Source organism: Myiozetetes cayanensis, unplaced genomic scaffold (assembly GCF_022539395.1).
Source record: "Myiozetetes cayanensis isolate MyiCay16 unplaced genomic scaffold, myiCay2020 scf5-8, whole genome shotgun sequence".
NCBI classification, from domain to species: domain Eukaryota; kingdom Metazoa; phylum Chordata; class Aves; order Passeriformes; family Tyrannidae; genus Myiozetetes; species Myiozetetes cayanensis.
The window spans coordinates 102,169,806-102,191,601 of NW_026087742.1; the positions used below are offsets into that span (position 1 = coordinate 102,169,806).

Here is a 21,796-nt window from a genome sequence, read left to right on the forward strand (position 1 = left end):
AAGAAAAGGCAATCACCAGGTCCTCAGAGTTCCTATGGCATGCAACTACATGAGTGACAGCAATTTTTTTCTGACATTCCTGATGGACAACAGGAAAGTTTTATATGAAGGCATACCTCTTCAATAAAGAGAAAATATGTTTTAAAAATTGAACTTTATTGCTGCAACCTATGATTTCTTCAAACTACAGAGTTTCTCAGTTTTAGGTAAAACACACAAGGATAAACAAAAACTTGTCTTGATAATGTTGAGAGAAATAAAGAACGCAAAAACCCATGTATTGTAAGAAGAACGCATTTTCTGTGGATTTTTAGGAACAGAAGGTAAGAAAAGTAATATATCTTAAATGATACACTATGAAAATATCAGCTCATATGCACACATTTTAAAGTTTTACAAAAAATTTAAGGAAAAATATACCAGTATGCAGAAAATAAAAAGAGAACATATAGCCAGAAAAAACAAGTGTGAGCTTATCAGAAAACACTTTAAAATATCTTCTGTTTTTCAGCTGTTTATATTACCAACAGCAAAATAATTTATGTATGTACTATTCATAAGCATACAAAACATTAAAGAGGGTAAAATATCTTAACATCATAAAACCCACTGTACACTTTCTGTGCAGCTACTTGAAACTAATAACAATTACAAAGACTAGAAGGTGAAAAAATAAAGTTGGCAAGGGAATTAAGAGATTCATGCTCAAAGGAAATCTGAAAGTGATTACATAATCATGGACTCCTATGATGGTTTAGGTTGGAAAAGACCTTTAATATCATCAGGTCCAAGCATTAGCCCAGCACTGCCAAGTCTACTACAAAATCATGTCCCTAAGTGCCACAACTACATCTTTTTAAAAACCTGCAGGGGATAGTGACTGCACCACTTCCCTGGGCAGCCTGTCTCAATGCCTGACAACCCTTTCTGTGAAGAAACTTTTCTTAATATCCAGTCTAAACCTCCTCGTGCACTTGAGGCCATTTCCTCTTGTCCTGTCACTTCTTATTTGGGAAAAGGGACCAACCCCCACCCTGCTACAAACTCCTTTTAGGTAGTTGTAGAGAGTTATAAAGTCTCCCCCAAGCCTCCTTTCCTCCAGGCTAAACAACCCCAGTTCCCTTGTGCTCCAGACCCTTCAGCAGCTCCACTGCCCTCCTCTGGACTTGCTCTGATACTTTAATGTATTTATTGTACTGAGGAGCCCAAAACTGAACACAGGAGTTGAGGTGGGGCCTCACCAGTGCCAAGTACAGGGGGACGGTCTCTGCCCTGGTCCTGATGGTCACCTGATTTCTGATACAAGCCAGGATGTCATTGGCCTTCTTGGCCACCTGGGCACACTGCTGGCTCATGTTCAGCCACTGTTGACCAACAACCCCAGGATCCTTCTCCTCTTCACAGCTTTCCAGCCACTCTTCCCTAAGACTGGAGTGTTGCGTGGGGTTGTTGTGACCCAAGTGCAGGACCCGGCACTTGGCCTCATATAATTGCCCTTGGCCCACTGATCCAGCCTGTCCAGATCCCTCTGTAGAGCCTTCCTACTCTCCAGTAGATCCCCACTTCCTCTCACCCAACTTGGGGTCACCTGTAAACTGGCTGAGGTGCCCTTAATTCCCTTGTCCAGATTGTTGCTAAAGATGTTAAACAGGACTGGCCCCAATACCCAGTGCTGGGGAACATCACCTGTGACCGGCCACCAGCTCAGTGTATTTCCATTCACCACCACTCCCTGGGCTATCAAAGACTATGAATATCAATTAACTGGGGAGATGCAACGAGAATATTCGACATGGCAGCTGAATACAGAAGATATTTATAGCAACAGTGAAAAGACTGCTGAGAAACAGAGTGGAGTCACATGCAAGCAAAAGGAAGAAGAGAAAGATGTGACTCATGAGACATGGATAGAAAAAAATGCATGGCTCCTGAAACAAGTGAGAGTGCAGTAGAATTATCTCAGACTAGCTTCTTGTAAATAGGAGGTGGAGAGAATTGCTGTGAATAGATAGAACCTTTTAGTTAAAGACATTGAATAACCACAGCACGAAGCTTTGAACTGGCATGGTGCTGAGCCAGCAGAAGAAAGTAGCATCACTAAATATATTTGCAAATAAGATGAGGAAGAAACACAAGGGCAAAGAAAAACATAACTTATGCATTAGGAAAGCAAAAGCAAGGAAAAGAATGAGTTTGTTGTCTAGCGGTTTTCACATTCTAATTACTTAGAAAAAATATGAAAGAATTTCATATATTTACTTTTCAAAACAGGTTGTTGGTGTAGAAGAAGTGTCAACTTCGATATATGGGTAGACAAGTGGTAACAGGACTAAGAACAATGATAATCAATAAAGCAAAAAAATGAGAAAACTAAAATAGTCTTATGAGCTTTCATGGAAAAAAAATGGTATTAGTTAAAGTGGATGGAAACAGAGAAGTGAACCTATGATATGAGGAAATAGACTTGTTTGCACAGTGTTTGGCTACAGTCCCAAAAGTGGGGCAGTTATGCCATAGGTTGTATTAGTTTAGAGGATATGTGGGGAGTCAGCAGGGAAGAAAAAGCAGGCCTTCATTAGCAAAAACAAGAACATTAACTGCATGAAGGAAAGCAATTTCTACAATATAGCTAATGCAAAATCTATACTGAAAATAGCCACGGGGAAAATTGGAGCTTGGGCAAGTTACAGGAGAGTACAGAAGGGAGGATGCACTTTATCAAATAGAGGAAGTATTGGGGAAGCAAGTTGTTGGTAGCACCATTAATATAAGGAAGTAGGGTGAGGAGCTGGTAAGATAAAGAAGAAGAGAAAATACTTTCTCAAAAAGCCCCAAAAACCTAAAACAAAGGAAAAAAAAAACCACCAAGGGAAAAAAGGACAGGTTATCAAAAAGGATAAGAAAGTTAAAAATATATTATGAAATAAGATGGGAAAGATCATATGGTTGAAGTTATTATTACAGATTAAAGAGCTGCTATGAAATTCTTTGTACCTGGTATGGGGGAGGAATAGAAAAGCAAATTAGATAGGCGGCAAAGGGAATTAATAATATGGAATAGGGAGTGAGGATTTACCAGTACCTTTGAAAATGAGGGAAGAGTAGAAATTAGATATTGCAGCCCGGAGGGCATCCCTGTAGAATACCTGATGAGATATATAAATAAGAGTGTACTCACTTGAGAATCATAGTCATGGTTTCTTTTCTGTCTTTCCCTTGGAAAGGTAGAGTACCAGTGAGCATTTCAAACTGTATAGAGTAAAACTTTCATCAATTACATTACCTGGACAAAAACTAATTTTTGACAAAACTACTTAGCATCTTAACCTTCCAAAATTCATGCATGTTAACAATCAAGTCTGTGCAAAACAACTTCATTGTACAGTTTAAATTGCTACAAACATTGAGCAGCCTTTGCCTTTTTTAAAGCTGCAAAATATTTTCCTATATTGACACCTTGCTTTACATACTTTTGCCTGAACAATTTAGACTGTAACTTTCTGTGTTTCAATTCTGCCTAAAAAGTTTATTCTTGGAAGACTTGATCTACACAGCTGTATTTTTAGTTTTCAACAAAGTAGGGGGCAGGTAGGGAAAAAGATTCCCCTTTCAAAAGTTAGTGATGATTTCTCCTCATGCAGAGATTTTTAAAAAGGTCAAAATTTTAAAAATTGGCATGTACATAGCCTTTGTTGAAAAGGGGGAAAGGTTAGTTGATTGACAAAGACATGCATGATGAGAAGTGGTTACTATGTGCATACAGTGGAAATAAAGCCTGAAGGAACACGCAAGAGCTACACAGTATGTACATGCACATCCTACAGTGCCTCGTAATAAGCAACAGACACTGTTAAAATACTGATTTGTTCTGAAAGTGACTGAGTAAAAATAGATAAATATAAAGGCACTTCTGTTGGGCTGCAGTACAATGCAGGGCTACCAGGTCTAAGTGAGGTAGTGAAGGCAGTCTGGCAGCAGTCATGGTAGCCAGACTCTTAGGCAGAAATCACAATATTTTTTGGTTTAAGAATTGCAAAATAACTTAGTTCAATGAAATTTCAGTTAAAGACATAAAAATTAAAATAACTATAAAGGAGCTCTCTGAACAGCTTATGCAAACTTAAGTCATACTGAACACAAGGTATCCTATTCCTCTGTTTTCTGGTACGACCCAGACATTCAGCCTTCTAAACATTAAAAATGTACATGGATAACTTGAAATAATAATGTGTGACTGTAGTATTCTTAGATCTACAATAGGAGTGTGAAGTTGCACTAACAGTATTATTCACAACACCATTTTATTAAAATAAATTTTAAACTTCTTACTGCTAACTCTTCACTACTACTAGGTATTTTATACTCTAAATAACAGTTTTTCAAGATATATTTAAAAATTTTAAATTTAATAATAATGCCAACATAACAAACCCCCTACTTTTACCTTTAACACCTTACCAGTTAAGGCAATTGTCAGGAAGATGTGAGAGGTATAAGGAATAAAAAAAAAGTTTTTTGTTTGTGTTTGGTTCTTCACAAGTTGCACTTGAAAGAAAACTACTTTTTAAGAGGTAAATTTGTAGTGCTGTATGTTTTGAAATACAAAGTTCTTTGGCAAGCTCCTAATTTGTCACAAGCATACACATTTGTATTGACAGCTCAAAATATGTATTCTTTGTTGCCCCTCTCAAATACTATATTCCAATATTATATGCCAATAGTACTTTAAAAAAAAAAGCCAATATTGACTTTCCCTAGTTATAATGTTTTATTTCAGCAGGACAGTATCTCAATGCTTCTGAAATGAAGTTTTAAATGAAAGCTTTTGGATGTATGGCATCCCTTAAAACTGTCACCATTTTAAAGGACAAATTGCAATACATTTCTCAACAATGGTTTACTTCATTTCTAGCAGCACAAGAAAAGAGGCCAAATGGTTTGCTGAGCTATCTTTAGAGCCTCCCTTTCTATACTATAATTTCTGCTCAGTCTAGATACTGTGTTCTTACACCACACCAACCATTACTTCAAGTCTTGATCAACACAGAAAGTAATTAAGAATGATTTAAAACTGGATACATACAGATTGTCTATGCAAATTACCAACTGGAAATGCAAGCAACAAAAATATGTCTTAGAGAAAACTGCACTCTATTCCATATACTAATTCAGAGAATTTGGTTTTTTAAGGTCGTATTTTTGTATTCAAAGTAGAAGCCAAAGTGCTTAACATGCAGTGCACTTAGACTGTGAAAGCTACACCAGTCACATCTAACATCTTTCAGCTGTTTGTAATTTTACCATATGCACTTACTGTGCATAAACACAAAATCATGTTTTCCAGCTTTATAAAGTAAAGCTGAAGTTTAATTATGTTAGTATTATCAACAACAAATATTCTGCAACTACATTGTAATTGTCTTTTAATTGACTGTGTTCTTACTGACGTGTGCAGTTATGAGGACTGTGTGTGCTTGTCTGGAGAGAGTTTAGTTATCAGGTGTTACTTTTACATAGTCAGTTTTCAGATCACAACAGCATTCTAAATGATTAAAAAGTGATAGGATGACCTATTTTCAGACACAAGAGTCCTTCTTGTACTATAAAGCACACACATTAGTTGCACTGTTACAGTTGTGTAGCAGAAGCAGTAAGAAACAAAAACATCTTCTTTAAAAATGCAATTATTTAACCTCTACGTCAGGTTAAATTCACACAGATTTTAAATATTAAAAGCCTTTCAACATTCCTTAAACAGTACACATGATTTATTAATTATTCTTTTCCAAATTTATATTCCATATGTATATTATTTTCCCCAAACCTGCAACTTCATAGTAATTAACCCTTACAGAAACACCATAAGCAACTGAGCAACTATATCCCAGGTCAGTTCATTGTCATTTAGATTACTGTGATGTGTGAAAACAACAGCTGTCATTATTTCACTAAATTTTAATTACACTGTAGACTTTAATTAGAAAGGTACTGATCTTCTTTTTCCTCTTGAAAGTAAATTCAAATTTAAAACTTGCATCTAAATTTTTTCCCGGCTTTGGAATAGACAGTATTTTTTCTGTATACTTCAGTATTCCTCTTGATCTCCATACATTCAAACTACTATAGATGCAAATATATAAACATATATAAATGCAAAGTATTTCAATTAAATGATGATAAAAATATGGCATATTGTTGGTGTGGATATGAAACCTAGTCCATGTTCTTGATCCAAACTTTGTGGCATTATTAATTTCATTTAATCTAGACTTCCTTTGTAGAATTCATATAAAGCTCACCTTAAAGGTTAGTGTTTTATTTGTTTCACCAAACCTTGCAAAGCACAGTTTTGTTATTATTTACATTTACCAGAAACCTACCATTAAAACACCAAAAGACCACCAGTCTGCACTCTGTGTATGGCCTCGTCTGTTAACAACTTCTGGTGCCATATATTCCACTGTCCCACAGAAAGAGTAGGCTTTTTTTTCATGATCAATTGACTCCTTACTTAAGCCAAAATCTGAAAGGAAAAAAAAATAGTTCCAACTGTAAATATATATTAAAAAAAAAAAAAATCACTCATGGTTGATACTTTTACCATAATGTGAAGTGTTATGCTTCTACCATTTGTCTAATATGGGAATTACAGAATTCTCCTCCCCTCCCCACATTATCATAGGTCTGTAATATCAGATATACTTGTAAAGCAGATATCTTATTGAAATATTTATGTATTTCATTTATTTCAATTACACTATTTTCTCCACAGCTAAATTACCTATCAGTTAAAATTACTTATTTACTTATTTTTATTTACTTTACCATATTGGTTTACCAAAAGAAAAAAGTCAAGATTTTATTACAAACAGAAAAGATCCAGGTATTGCAATTTCCCTTTATTCACCTGTCAATTTGATATGTCCTTCCTCATCCAGCAGGATGCTAAAAACAAAAAAATAATATAAAACTTAATTAAAATATCTTTTAACTGTTGTTTTGGATAATGTAGTGATGACATTTAGGAATAAACAGAACAGTATACACAAAGACAAGCAGAACTGAACATGCATGAAAATGAGTTATTAGAAGACACTTTCAAACTACACTTTTTCTTTTTCCTAAATTCTTTCTTTCTCAGGATTACGAAACAGTCAGCTTATCAAAGTTTTGTTTAACCATTAGGTTAAATTCAGTATGTAGTAACATTTATCTTGAACTTTCACATGCAGCTTTTTCACATTTGTTAAAAATAGAGGTATAGTTCTGTCTCTTTTATACCAGATATGTTTTCATATGCCTACAAAACAGGTCTTAATTTATTATTACCATTTCAGAGGGTGTCGACCACTTCAAATAACATCAAGTAATAAATATTTTCATGTTGTACCAAAGGACAGGACCCACAGACCCTATAGCTGGAGCAGGCCTTGTGCTTCCATGTTTTCACTTAAACCACAAGAACGGCCACACTTCAAGATGCCAACTATCCTTCACCACCACTGAATACAATCACATTTCCAAGCATGCCAAGTGTTCAAGAACTGGATTTTTTTAACACCCTCTACACAGCAAACTTCGTTTCTCCAGCTTCTCCTGTGAGGAGTTGCGCTTCATCCTGGGGATGAGACATGACCCAGGCACTTACTTGTCCATTTCCCCATCCCTTTCCTCTTCCTCTTTGCAGTTTCCCTGGTGGGAAATAGCCCCACAATATAGACACAGTCTGTAAGAATTACTCTTGTTACTCCCTTATCCATAATTTACAAGTAATTTCAATATTCTGACTTTTTTTTTTAAATTATATGCATCCAAGGCGTAAACCTAAGGTTAGGTATAGACAGACAGTATTTAAAAAACAAAACAAAAACAACAAAAAACCACGCTGTGTCTGAGGCAGTAGCTAGTTTTCTGTCAATTACTATTTCATCCTTTTCCTCTTGGAAGTTAATGTTAGCAAAATAACTGAAGTTCTCTCACTTTGCTTTCTGAAGATCATTTTCCACACGTTAAGCTTATTTTTCCTCACTTAAGAATTACTTAAGGGAACACTCCCAAAGTTTAAACATAAATTCATTCCCTGTTCATTGGTAAGTGTAATACCATGCCAAAACTCTCTAATTTCCTGATTTGAGCAGGAATCTTTCCATTCTTGTCAGTCAGGGCTAACCATTTTCATAATTTTCTCCTTTACATCTTCTAGAACTCAAAAAAAAATTATGGGAGGAAAGGCATAACCAGGAGACAGTATTCAGTCACTTGAATGAAGCATGGATGGCTATATCAAGACACACCACCATACTGGAATTGTACTTTCAAGCTTATTTTAAGTTTTCAGTGTAATTATGTGATTGCCAATACACTAAATAAAGCCTATGACTTACTATTTTCATATTTTACTTTAAACTCCACCCTGCTCTTATTTGCAGTGCATTTTAAAAATCAGCATTGGAAAAAAAACATGTTTACTGTCAGGCTTCAAATGCAAAGATAACAACATTCAAGTTCAACTTTGTATCATGCATTTGTTCCAAGTTTAATTCAGAAATCCTACAATAATGAAGACAAAAGGCCAAGAAGACCTCTTCTCCTTTGCATGCATTAAAACACCTGGAAAATGAAAAGCAGGAATATTTCAGTATATGCTTTATTTAAAGTAACTTGGACTATAACATTTGCCGTATCACTCTGAAGCAAGATGCTCTTAGAACCACAGAATAGTTAAGGTTGGAAAAGACCTTTAGGATCAAGTCCAACCATCAACCCAGCATCAACATGTTCAACATTAAACCACGTCCTCAAGCACCACATGCACACATTTCTTGAATACTTCAAAGGATGGTAACTCAAGCACTTCCCCAGGCAGCCTGTCCCGCTGCTTGACAACCCTTTCAACGAAGAAATCTTTCCTAATACCTAGTCTAAACCTCCTCTGGTGCAACACTTCCCCTAGTCTTGTCATCTCTTATCTGGGAGAAGAGGCCAACCCCCACTACAACCTCCTTTCAGGTAGTTGTAAAGACCCTCCTTTTCTCCAGGCTAAACAACCCCAGTTCCCTCAGTCACTCCTTGTAAGACTTGTGCTCCAGACCCTTCCCCAGCTCCATTACCCTTCTCTGGACATGCTCCAACACTACAACATCTTTCTTGTAGCGAGGAGCCCAGAACTAGACAAAGAATTTGAGGTGTGGCCTCACCAGTGCCAAGTACAGAGGGACAATCACTGCCCTGGTCCTGCTGGCCACACTATTTCTGATACAAGCCAGGATGCCATTGGCCTTCTTGGCCACCTGGGCACACTGTCACCGCACGTTCAGTCAGCTGTCAAACAGCATTCCCAGGATCCTTTTCCACCAGGCAGCTTTCCAGACACTCTTCCTCAAGCCTGGAGCATCGCATGGGGTTGTTGTGACACAAGTGCAGGACCTGGCACTTGGCCTCACTGAAGCTCATACAACTGGCCCTGACCCATCCATCCAGCCTGTCCAGATCCCTCTGGAGAGCCTTCCTACCCTTCAGCAGATCAACACTCCCACCCAACTTGGTATTGTCTGTGAATGTGCTTAGGGTGCACTCAACTGACCCTTGTCCAGCTCATCAAGGAAGATGTTAAACAGGACTGGTCGCCAACCAACACTGAGCCCTGGGGAACAGCACCTGTGACTGGCCACGAGACAGATGTAACTCCAATCCCCACCGCTCTCTGGGCCCAGCCAGTTTTATACCCAGTGAAGAGGGCACCCATCCACACCACAGGAAGTCAGTTTCTCCAGCAGAGTGCTGTGGGAAATGATGTCCAAGGCTTTACTGAAGTTTAGGTAGACAACATTCACAGCCTTTCCCTCACATCCACTAAGCAGGTCACTTTGTCACAGGAGATCAAGCTGGTCAAGCAGGACTTGACTTTCATAATATATATCTATCATATCAATAATTCTTGCATCCTTGCTGCTGCATGGACCCCCATCCTCTACCTCCACTGATAAGGCAGATGGAAGGACCTTGGGAGCACACTGTCCCTCAAAGTATGATGTGCCACCTCCAATCTTATCTCTGGCTTTGTTCCCATCCTCCTTCAAACACAGTTTAAAGCTCTCTCAAGGAGCCCTGAGCTAAGAGCCTTTTTGCCCTTTGAGACAGGTGAAATCCAACTTTTAAAATGAGAACAGCCCACAAACCTCCCCCACCTCCCTCTGTTCAATTTATATAGTAAATTACTTAAGCTTAACAGCTGAGAAAAAGTGCATAGGCAGAAGTGCTATAGAAATGAAATCAATACACTGCATTTTTCACAGAGGAGCCTTACTTTTCTGGTTTTAGGTCCCGGTATATTATTCCAAGACTATGTAGATGGTCTAAAGCAAGTGCTAATTCTGCCAAGTAAAATTTAACATCGTCTTCTGTGAACATCACCTGAAAAAGCAACACAATGTATTTTACATATGAATCTGTAAAGCTTACACCAGCACTAACACTAAACAACAACAACAGTAGTTTTTCAGAATGGTTCTTCATAATACTTATATTCGCATTTCTATACAGAACACTAGAAATGAATATATTGGTGACACAAAAACTAGGATTTTATAACCCATACTATCTCATACTTTAAATACTTGGACATAGTTGAAAAATAATTTTGAAGCCAATATATTATTCTTTCTGCAAAATGGGAGGTTAGGAGTTTCTGATTGTTCCAGAAAACAGACAGACATTGTAGTAGAACTGAAAGATTTTGCAAGCACTTAAAGAATGTGACTACCTCTTTGCTGGATGTGACCATTTCATTTCTAGACAACAAATGGACCACAGAAATCCAAATACCTGATTTTCGCCGACAAAGTCAGAAAGACAAGAAAAGTTTACGGATGTTGGTTTTGAAACGACTAAGTACTTTTAGAAAGAAGTTACATTGATGGTAAAAACCCCAAGATGCAACCTCGAGATGTAACTGCAGAAAAGGCAGGTCAAAGTGTAACCTAAGGAAATAGTCTACCTAAGAGCACAGGTAAGATCCAGGTAGCAATCCCACTTTTTTGGTTAGGAAGATAAACTAATCCCTGTTTACATTCATTGAAACAAACATGTCGTCCTAATTGTATCAACTGTTGTGACTCCTGAGAGGAAACATTAAAATTCAACTTTTCTGAGACTGTATGAAAAAGATAAAAATAAAAAAAGACCCTGCATGATTTGATTCTATTTCAGTTACTGCTCAGTTATTTTGTTTGTTTTGTTTTTAGAATTAAAGACTAATATCTTTAGATAAAGCATATGGACCTAGAAAAAAGAATGGCAATAGGCAGCAAAGATGAAAATTATTCTAAACAAGAGTTAAGAATGGACAATATATTATATTTTCCCCCTGGCAGTCTGAAGAAAAAAAGTGATACTAAAGCTGGTACAAAAGGTTGTTGCTGATATTACTTCTACAAAAGAGGCAATATTTAGTACAGGCACATTCAAGAAGGGAAATTTCTATAAGAAATGTTTAAAAGCTCAAATAATAAGATCTCAAGAGGATAATACACCCACACTACATTCTTTAAAAACATTGCACAGAATTCTCTCCTAACCTCCAACATCTGCAGTGTACACCTCCAGCTTCGAATTAATCACTTTTCCCTTTGTAGTCAATAGGGAAAAAGCATCTTTTAGTTCATCTGATCTATTTTTAAATCACACAAATTGATATGAGGACAACATCAATTGCCTCCAGCATACCCACTTCACTCATCACTTATGAACACTCTTAGATTCAGGTACCTATGTTAAATATTTCTTATCTAACCATATTAAGTTTTATAAAATTTCAGTGGCTCAAGATGGAAAAGTCATCAGCAAGAAATCAGTATACATTTTTTTCTTGGGAATCAAGAATGAACTATGGATTTTAAGAGAAAAGTATCTCAGTTTTTTAACTTTTTATTTATCTGTGGCAAAACAAACTACAAGAAACAACGTGAAACAGATGGTTTCCCCAAAATATATGTAATAATTTATGTGGTCAGCACAGAAATGAAGATATCTCTATACACAAAATGCATTGCATTCTACTCTGCTCTTAATAACCAGGTAGCTTTGCAGTGATCACCCAATTGTCCCAGATACTCTTGTAGCAAGGGAAAATGGAAAGTAGATACAATTACAAATCCAGGTTATCAGATATGTATTGGATATATTTATATCTCTATCAACCTATATTGTTTCAAGTTTTTGCATATGACTGATGGCCAAAAAAACTTTTTAAAATCTGATATATTAAATGTTAACATTTCTTAGGAATTAGTATCAAATAAATCTGAGGAAATGAAACTCTTCAAGGTTATTGTTTCCCACATCTACACAGAGATATCACCATCATGACAAAAGGAAAACATTCCAGTAATTTTCCAAAAGTTAACAAGTGGAATGCAATTCTTGCTTTTTTAGTATCTATAAACAATGTGATTTTGCATTCATATGTAAATTTAAAAAGATCTTATTTGACACTGAATTCTGGACATTAAACCCGACATAAATCAGTTATTTTGAATACAGTTACTTTATATAAAACCATACGCTTTCTGAGTTTTATATTTAAACATGTAAGCAATACGAGAAGAAAACTTTACCAGGTATATAAGCAGCACACAGAAAGGCTACTTGTCTAAGCCTTTTTTTCAGAAATAATGTAAAATTCCCTTTTCACGAAGTAACTGCTTTGTGCAAAAAACCCAACCAAATGGAAAACACAGGTGGTTAAAAAGAAATTAAAATTTTACTCAATGAAAACCAAATTTAAAAAGTAAACTCTCCTAATTGTCTATAGACAATTTATAATCAAGTTTTATCAATAGACAATTTTTCAAATTAAAAAACTTTACCTCTTTGGATAAACGTGTAAACAAATCTCCTCCCCTGAGAAAATCCAAAATAAGATATAGCTTCCCTTCTGTTTGAAAAGCTGAAAAAGATCAATTAAAAAAGTAAACATTATCTAATTTTACCCACAATCAGAAAAATAACATGCCAAATAAGTCACCCTTATTTTCCTTATGAATTCATATTTCTCCTTTGGGGAAAAATGTATTTAATGAAAAGTATTTAAATGAATTAAGTAACTGATCTTCTATCATGGACCAAGCAACTCCTATGCCTTGTGAAAGTAAAGCAAGTCACCAATGAAATTTCTAAAAAAATAAACTTTACTTAGGTTAGTCAGCATTTAATTCCAGATTTTCAAGTAACAAGACAGATTTAAAGGGCAAACTGGTAACTAATGCACCTATTTTGAAACCTCTAGAAACGCAGCTTAACCAATTGAGTCTAGTTTGCAGAAGAATAAAATAGTGAAAGGTACATTACTTAAAACAGATCACAGAGAGAGACATGAGGTTTGAACTACAAAAATGAATCCTAAAAGAAAAATATGAACTGAAAAAAAACCCAAACCAAACCAGAAACTCTTCTATCATTTATTTCACATTACTTTCTGCATGAGAGATTAAGAGTAGTGATATCCTCTCATCTTCCACATAAGCATTTTTTTCCAATTGCCCATACTATTAAAATTAAAAGGCACATTCCCACTGATTTTGAGGCAACTGGAAGTAATGCCATTGCATCTGTTTTCTATAGAGTAAGCAAAGCAACTAAAAGAAATAACTTAAAGTAGGACATAATAAAGATTGGTAATTTTGGAAAATAAAGGCTAGTTATTAACAGATAACTGCTTTTTCATAGCACATAGCACTCAGTCCCATAAAGATTTAACACTACATGAAGTCTGCCATGTGCTTACTTTGCATGAGGATTACTGCACAGCAAGTCTCTGCACAATCAGGACTTAGCACACTAATGTTCTATGACTCTTAGAATCACAAAGCAAGTATTAGCTATTACCTTGACAAACACCTATTTTTATGCTATAAAAATGAATTTTTATGCAACTCACCATAATGTAACTTGACAATAAAAGGATGATTAACTTCTACGAGGATATCACGTTCCATTTTTGTCCGAACCCGATCTCGAACTACAACAGAACATAAGCAAGTAACATTAAAAAAAAATAAATTTACATTATGTATCAGTACTTCTGTGTTTCCTGATGTACTTCACATTGTATCCTGTAATATTAGGACTGCCTGCAGATCACTATACCTGACACATAAGGGAATTGAGAAAGAATTTATTCCACAGTTCAGAGTTTTCTCATAAATATCTTCATGCATTTCAATCTGCTTCAGTTTGTGCTACTGACAAAACCTGATGCTGGGCAAATAAATTTAACAAAAGCATGTAAGCAAACTTATCTACCCTTCAGTCTGCTCTATACTTAGTTAACCTTTTAAACATCAGAGCAAAACTGCCACAACTATGTATAGAAAACATAGCCATTTTCTCTACTGTTGAAAAGCACAGAGAATTCAAGTTATAGCAAAACAAACTTATAACAGAAATACAATTCTACTACCATAAAGATGTTTATAGTGGTTTAACTCATTCAAATAACTTGCACTATTTGGATATTTAGTACTTTTACAATTTGGAAGGGAAATTGTTTTTGATTTCCTTTCTTTATCGTGAACTTAAAATAAAAGTACTACTGATCCAGCATAGTGTATATTTCCAACAATCTTTTTGATTTTAAGAGCATTTACTTAGAGTAAACATGCATGGAGGAATATATCAGACATCAAAGCAGTTGCTGCTCAAGCTGCCTGTGCTGTCCCACCGTGGTGGCTCAGAATGGGACATGGAAGTGCTCCTATGCCAGGACAGATTAAACTCCAAAGGGCATCACATGCAGAAGCACCACATCACAGTGCTGGCAGTGCACAGACACGGAGAGGATGGTCAGCTGAGCACGGCACCTGCTTCAGCTGCGTCCTCCGCAACTCCTCTGCCACTCCAGTCTGGGCTGGGTTCCCATCTGAAGCTTCGAATCAGCCAGGACAGACACACAACTCAGAGCTCTGAACAGCAGAGACCTATCAAAGTTTGCTTTCAGTGGCTTAAGATGCTGCATTTCTCTTTCTTTCCCTTGTTCTACACTTTGTTACTGCTCCTTTCACTAATGTTACATCCTCCTGAAGGAAGTACCTCAGAGCAATGAAGTCCAGTCCAAAGTTTAAGTTGCCAGCATTCCTTGCACAGTTAACAAGCCAGAGTTCTCACATATTAAAACAACAAGGCAGTAAGAAAAAAAAGACAAAAGCTAAAGGGTCTTTCAGAAAGTTTACCTATCTTTTCCCAGAACTAGGCATTTACAATAATACAGGTACTTGTGAAAAAGTTATATAGATACATTTTCATTAATTAATAAAGCAATCAAGTTTCCATCTCCCTGCAGAACAGGTTCCTAAAAATGAAGGACATGAAATAAGCACTCAAACACAGAGCAAACATCACATTTAGATTTTGACCTTTGCATCTAAACTCATGACAATGTCACAAGATATTTGTGCAGTTGCACCATTTCAGCGGTTCATCTGAATTACAAAATTAAAATTCAGAATTTTTTTTTTTTTTTAGGAAGGTTCAGTTGAGAAAAAAAGTTTGCAAGGCTTTCAAGCACTTGGAACTGTGCAACAGTTACATGGATAACAAGCCTTATTTTTACAAAGTTGGAAAAAGTACAGACTTACAAAATTCCAAGCAAAAAAAGTGTGAAGAACTGAGTTCATTTCAGATATTAGTATCAGTCATTATTTGACCTGACATCTGACCTTTGTTTGTCTACAGTTTCCACTAGCATGCTACTGGAAGTACTGATTTTTCTTAATACATTTAATGCCAGACTCTCCAGCAATGACTGGGCCCTGTTTCTCTCTCTCTCCCCCCATTGTAAAGGGGCACTGAAAGCTGACACCCTCTATCAGAGTGTATTACTAAACTAGTCTCTGCAGTAAACAAAGCTTTATGTGTATATTCTTAGATTTGCCCTAAATATTAAAAAGTTGGACCGTGTAGTTACATCTATGTGTTCTGGCTAATACAGTTGCATCCCTATGAAAATATTCTCTCTAAATCTGACTTGTGAATCACACACACTGCTTTTAAGTGTGGTCTTAAAGGGCACTACCTTTAATTTAAGAACACAAAAGCAACTTTATGAAATAGATTTCAAAGAGGTAAAGAACCAGAGACAAATCAAGTAATACACTGTATTATGTAAAAAACATAGTATTAGATATAAAAAATGTTGCAATCATGGAAAATAGGATTAATTCCAGTTAATTTCATATTAACATTTCAACAGTAACCTTAATTTGCTTGCAACTCTGCTCTTCCTAAAACATGAATCACAACCAAACAGCACATAAAAACATCTGAAAATTCAGAAAACAAAGTGTTGAGAACTGTGGCATCCTCGAATTCTTAGATCCTCAAAGAGTCTCCTTTTTCAATTAAAAGTCAAGCTGCCAATTTCAGTATTTATCAGTCTCTGCCATCTCTAGGCAAAACCAGACCCACAGCTTGGACTGTAATTTTCACACATAAGGTTAAACTGCAATCAAAAGGTGATGAAAAGAAGCCCTCAAACATCTTAAAAAAGCAACTGCTGAATGACCTTTGACCAGTCCTGAGTGATTAACAGGCTGGAGAATGAAAGGCTATTGAGGATATTAATGTACCTTAAATGAGTGGAAATCAATTTCAGAAAAATAGGAAGTAAATAATGAGAATGACACGTGCCACAAACCACAAAGGAATCAAAATATAGGAAACTGTTCAAAAACATACACTTAAAACTACTGCAGAGGGTAAGTGATATATAATGAGATCTGTGAGATCATATGATTCAGCACAAGATCTTAAGTAAAAAAAAAAATCAGGTTTAACATCTTAGCAGATGTTCACAATTCAATGAGAGTTTTTGTTTCTTACATGGTTCCATAAACTGTATGTTAAAACTGAAATTCAGTATAATAATCAATAAGATAGGCTAAGTACTACAAATTGTTGGAACCATCCCAAAATTATCATTGCTATTTCAGTGCAGTCATGAACCAGAACTTCAAATAGACAGAAGTACTAAATAATGGCATAAAAGAACAAGCAAACATTCTGGTTAAGGTATTAGTGTGAAAGTTAACTTTCACTTTAATCTACAGTAAAAAACCACATTATTTCTTTTTTCTGATAGAATTCTCCAAGACAGAATTGAGATTGTTCAGGCTTAAACTTATTTTGCTACTGATACTATTCAAGACCAAAACTACCCAAGAAACATATCAATTTACAACACATTTCAAGTAACTTAAGATTTTATAAAATACATTCTACATCCAGAACAAGTACCAAAAACTTTGGCCAAATGTACTGTGTACATCCGTTTTAAAGAAAAGACTAACTCCTGTGCTTAGAACCTTTTAGAACTAAACAGCTGATACAATGCACTTTTAAATATCATGACCTAATTATAAGCTCAGCAACAGGCATTAACTGTATCCTTGGTGATACACAGCAGAAGAAAAACTGAAGGATATTAAGTTTCAAGGGAGAGCTCAGGAGCAGGTCAGGTGGCAGATGTAACACAACTACTCTGTTAAACCACCATCACCTGAGGAAGGCAGTGGGGAGAGGAACCTCCTTTCCTCCATAACTACCAACACAGTGCTGTTGTTACAGAATCCCTCCAGGTTTACAACACAAAGCAGTGTATTCTGCTGTTTGCTGTCTGATAGAAGAAAGCTGCACGACAATCTGTAGAACAGCATCTGTGTTAAGATTAGGTTTTGGTAGAATGTCCCCTATTTATCTTCTTTATTTTTCCTTCCCTCTCTCTAAACAATGCTTACCTTTCAAGGTGGCCTTTTTCAATACCTTCATTGCATAAAGCTGTCTAGCATCTGATCCTGAGATTTTTTTGACAAGGAAGACCTGCATTGAAAATTAGAAAGAATTCTTAAAAGAAAATAGAAGCAAGTCAGGTTAATGTATTTTGCTATGAAATTCAAGTAGTCAGTATGATTTCAATGAAACTCAATTTGACAATTTTATATTCTGAAAATCCGAACAAAAAAATTCCTTTATTTTTTTCCTACTATTCCTTTATTTTGTAATCTAAAAGTTTCATTCAAGATAGTTTGCCAAATTAATTTTGGCTTAACTTAATTGGTATCGATGAGTAAAAGAAAAAAAAAGAAAAAAGGATGAATTATGAATTTGGATTCTCTCAGAAGCTCATACAAATTTGAAACAAAACATCCAGCTTTTTTAAAAGTGATCTCTAGTTTTATCTTACTGAAATTAATAAGATGGCACATCAAATGTTCTAGTAAAATAATTGCCAGATATGATGATAAATGCGTAATTAAAATTTTATCCAGAAACCCACATGAATCAATTTATAATAAATAAATTTCAAAAAATAACCTATAAAATTATAAGACTGACCTCTTGTGTCACAAAAACATTTTTTTCTTACATGCTTTGGATGAGTGTTGCATGTTACCAATAAAGGACAACCAGCCACAATTAAAGTGTGTTTCATTTCCTTCTTTCAGTGTAATGGGATTGTCTTTAATAACCTTAACACAAAATTTATTCCAGTAGAGCCAACTTTTAGATTTAGAAATGAAAAAGAGAAAAATAAACCTGCCAGAGGTTATCTGGTTATTTATGAAAAAATTACAAACATGTTGTGGTACATGAGAAAGTTAAACATGTTATATGAAATCAGTTTTATGTCTGTGTTTGTACCCAATTCTCACATTAACCATTTGCACTATCCAGAGATTACCAGATCATCATCAAGAGACCTTGAAAATCACGCAGACTTACTCCTTTTAAACTACACGGAACACAGTGACACCTTCACAAATTATTAGAAAAAAGGAATTATGGATATTTAATATTAATTTAATATTAATAATTTCTGCATAAAGGCTAAAACAACTGAGGACAAGATTGGCATTTTTGCAAAACTGAGCCATCTGAGTTCATTATTTTTGCTTTTTCAAAACTCACATTCCTCTGTACTGAATTTAGTAACATCAATAAAATAAGTGATTGCTCAAATGATCATTTATTAGCTGACATTTCCTTGCCCATGAATGATTTACTTCTCCTGATCTGAAGATTTCCAAATGAAAACTTAGTTATGATTCTGGATTAAACCAAACCACCAAAAGAGAACTGGATATATTATTCTAATTTTCTCCCATATCCAAGATGGATTTGGCTTTATATGCTAGAGCTTAACATGACATTCAGAACTGCAATTAAGGCTGAAAGTGGATGTAAAAGCTCTGTTGTTCTTCATTACATATTCCAATCAGCCCATATGAAGTTAATGTTTTGCTTTCAAGCTGGGATTGGACAACTAAAAGTATAAATCTTGTGTGCCCAGTGAGATCTCAGTGTGAACAGTACTTACCAAATGCTAGAAACATTGAGTCTTTAACAGATGTTCAGATAAATATCAAGGTACATTGTCCCTTAACCAAATTAGGACAGATAATGCCAGCATGAACAAGACTGGGGTGTATCATGTTTATTTCAGCAGCCATTACTGCCTAAAATTTGCTCATTACAATTACAATCTGCCACAAAATTAAATTCTGCCTATAGCTTCTGTACTAATGATGACTTACCATTAGCCAGTTAGCAACTAGGAACACGTATCAAAAAACCTTTCAACCTTTGCCCCCTCAAACACAGCAGAGTAGTTATAAAAAATGACATTCCATTTTAACAGTGAATACCCAATTATTTCATATCAAGCCACTTTTTCTATTGAACTTTGAAATCTACATATTATGCAAAGTAGAAAAAAACCCACCGCTTTAAAAAGATCTGCCACAATTACAGTGCCTCATTAGCACTAATTTAAAAAGCAGTTTTCACTTGCAACAGTGCTTTAATGCAAGACTGTGGCTGTTCTAAATATTTCACTTCCAATATTCAATTCCATATTCCTGAGTAACTGGCTCCACAAGAGTTCAGCTACCAACCTTTCCAAAGGATCCTTGTCCAAGTACTTTCAGAAGTTCAAACTGTGAAGGGTCTGCTTTCTCATGTCCTTCTTTTACATGGTGAGTTATTGCAATTTCTTTGATACTTCCTTCTTCCTGACAGAGGAAAACAGAGGAATAAATTTACATTAATGGTGCATCTTCCTATGCTTATAAATTCATAATATGTTGAAAAATACCAGTGCCACTGAACTCAATGAACTAGATGCTCCCAGATGTAGGCAAAAACCACCGAGGAATGCTATTTGCATAAACAGGGCACACAAGCAGCATTAGTTCAGTAACAACATGGCTTAAACTTTCAGGGATGTATCAGTCTCCAAACAATAAGAGAGCAGACAAAACAAGTCAGTGATTCCCGTGCTTTTTTGTTTAGGTCCATATTATTTAGTTCATATCTCTGTTGAAGATTTACAACCCATTAAAGGAAACCAATCTCCTTAAGAATTTAAACCTCTTAAAGCACACCTAGAATGCATCAAACAGACCGGATCTCTTTGGAAAGCCCTCCTGTTTAACACCTGAATGAGGACCACTGTGCTGCAGTGACGACCTTTATAAGACAGTGCAAGACTCAAGACACTGCCACGTAAAGCAGCACACCCTCCACCCCCACTTCAGCAGCAATAAATTCTCCACCTTCCACTGAGAAAATTCTGTTGTGGAAAAGAATCTAACTGCCTTTCTTCTTAAGGAGATCCTATCCTGCAGAAGCTGCCCAGAGTCCCCAGTCTTCAGCATTTCCCCTTCCGTGAGAAACTGGACACCAGACAGCTCTAAGCAGCAGTGAATCCTCCAGTCTTTTTGTGCTCTGCACTTAATTCAGTGTTTTCTGCACTACATTTGAAAATCCTCTGAAAAGTGACACTCCTTGCCACACAAGAAAAGAACTTCAGAACTTAGCAGCAACTGTTCCAAAATAAGTAAAGTAAACATTCTTGTTCTTGTCATCTGTAGATCTATCTAGGCATTAACACACATAATGCAATGGACTGTAAGTGAATGTACAGAGAATAATATACCACGACTACAATTTCAACTTCCTGTGCATTCTCTATTTCTTCTATGGGTTACAGTAAATAAAATAAATCTGAGAACACTTTTCCTCTCTATATGATGAGGAACTCTTAGACCTATTTCACAGAATTGCAGACTGGCTGGCATTGAAAGGGACCTCTAGAGATCACCTTATCTAAACACCCCTGCTCAAGCAGGGTCACTGAGAGCCAGGTGTCAGAACCAGATCCAGGCAGCTTCTGAATACCTCTGAGGATGGACAGCCTGTGCTGGGCCTCAGTCATCCCCACAGTGAAAAAGTGTTTCCTGATATTCAGACTGAACCTCCCATGTTTCTGGTTTTGCCCATCACCTCAATCCCTCCCTTCAGGCTTGTTGAACATGGATTTCACCATTGTGAATTCATGTTGAATGACCCTAGCTACCTTTTTGTCCTTCACATACATGGAAATGGTTTCTAAGATAAGTTTTTCCATGACCTTCCTGGGTAATAAAGTGTGGTGACCAACCCATAGTTCCCTGGATCCTCCTTCTTGCCCTTTTTGAGGATAGGAGCTGAGATTTGCTTTCCTTCAGTCCTCAGTCACCTCTTCCAGTCATGAAGATAATTAGAAAATAATCAAGAGTGGCCGTGGCAGCTGCCAGGTCCCTCAGCACTCATGTGCATCCTGCCAGGGCCCACTTGTGTACACACAGTTTGTTAAAGTATTCCCTAACCTGGCTAGCGACAGGACCCGAGGGAATGGCCTGAAGTTGTCTCAGGGGAGGTTTAGGTTGGATACTGGGAAAGGGTTCTTCACCCAGAGGGTGGT

The 21,796-nt window shown here is 36.2% G+C and overlaps 1 protein-coding gene across 1 annotated transcript in view; it reads right to left on the minus strand.

Annotated features, from left to right (window-relative positions):
- The window catches only part of RPS6KA3 (ribosomal protein S6 kinase A3), a 74,512-nt gene that overhangs the window by 21,511 nt on the left and 31,205 nt on the right, over positions 1-21,796 (minus strand). The window contains exons 3-10 of the mRNA XM_050332560.1: positions 19,947-20,063; positions 17,790-17,871; positions 13,937-14,017; positions 12,867-12,946; positions 10,307-10,413; positions 6,908-6,945; positions 6,381-6,523; positions 3,179-3,249 (exon numbers count right to left, since the gene is read on the minus strand). Of these exons, the coding sequence (XP_050188517.1) occupies positions 3,179-3,249; positions 6,381-6,523; positions 6,908-6,945; positions 10,307-10,413; positions 12,867-12,946; positions 13,937-14,017; positions 17,790-17,871; positions 19,947-20,063 (719 nt within the window). The remainder of the gene's footprint in view (positions 1-3,178; positions 3,250-6,380; positions 6,524-6,907; positions 6,946-10,306; positions 10,414-12,866; positions 12,947-13,936; positions 14,018-17,789; positions 17,872-19,946; positions 20,064-21,796) is intronic.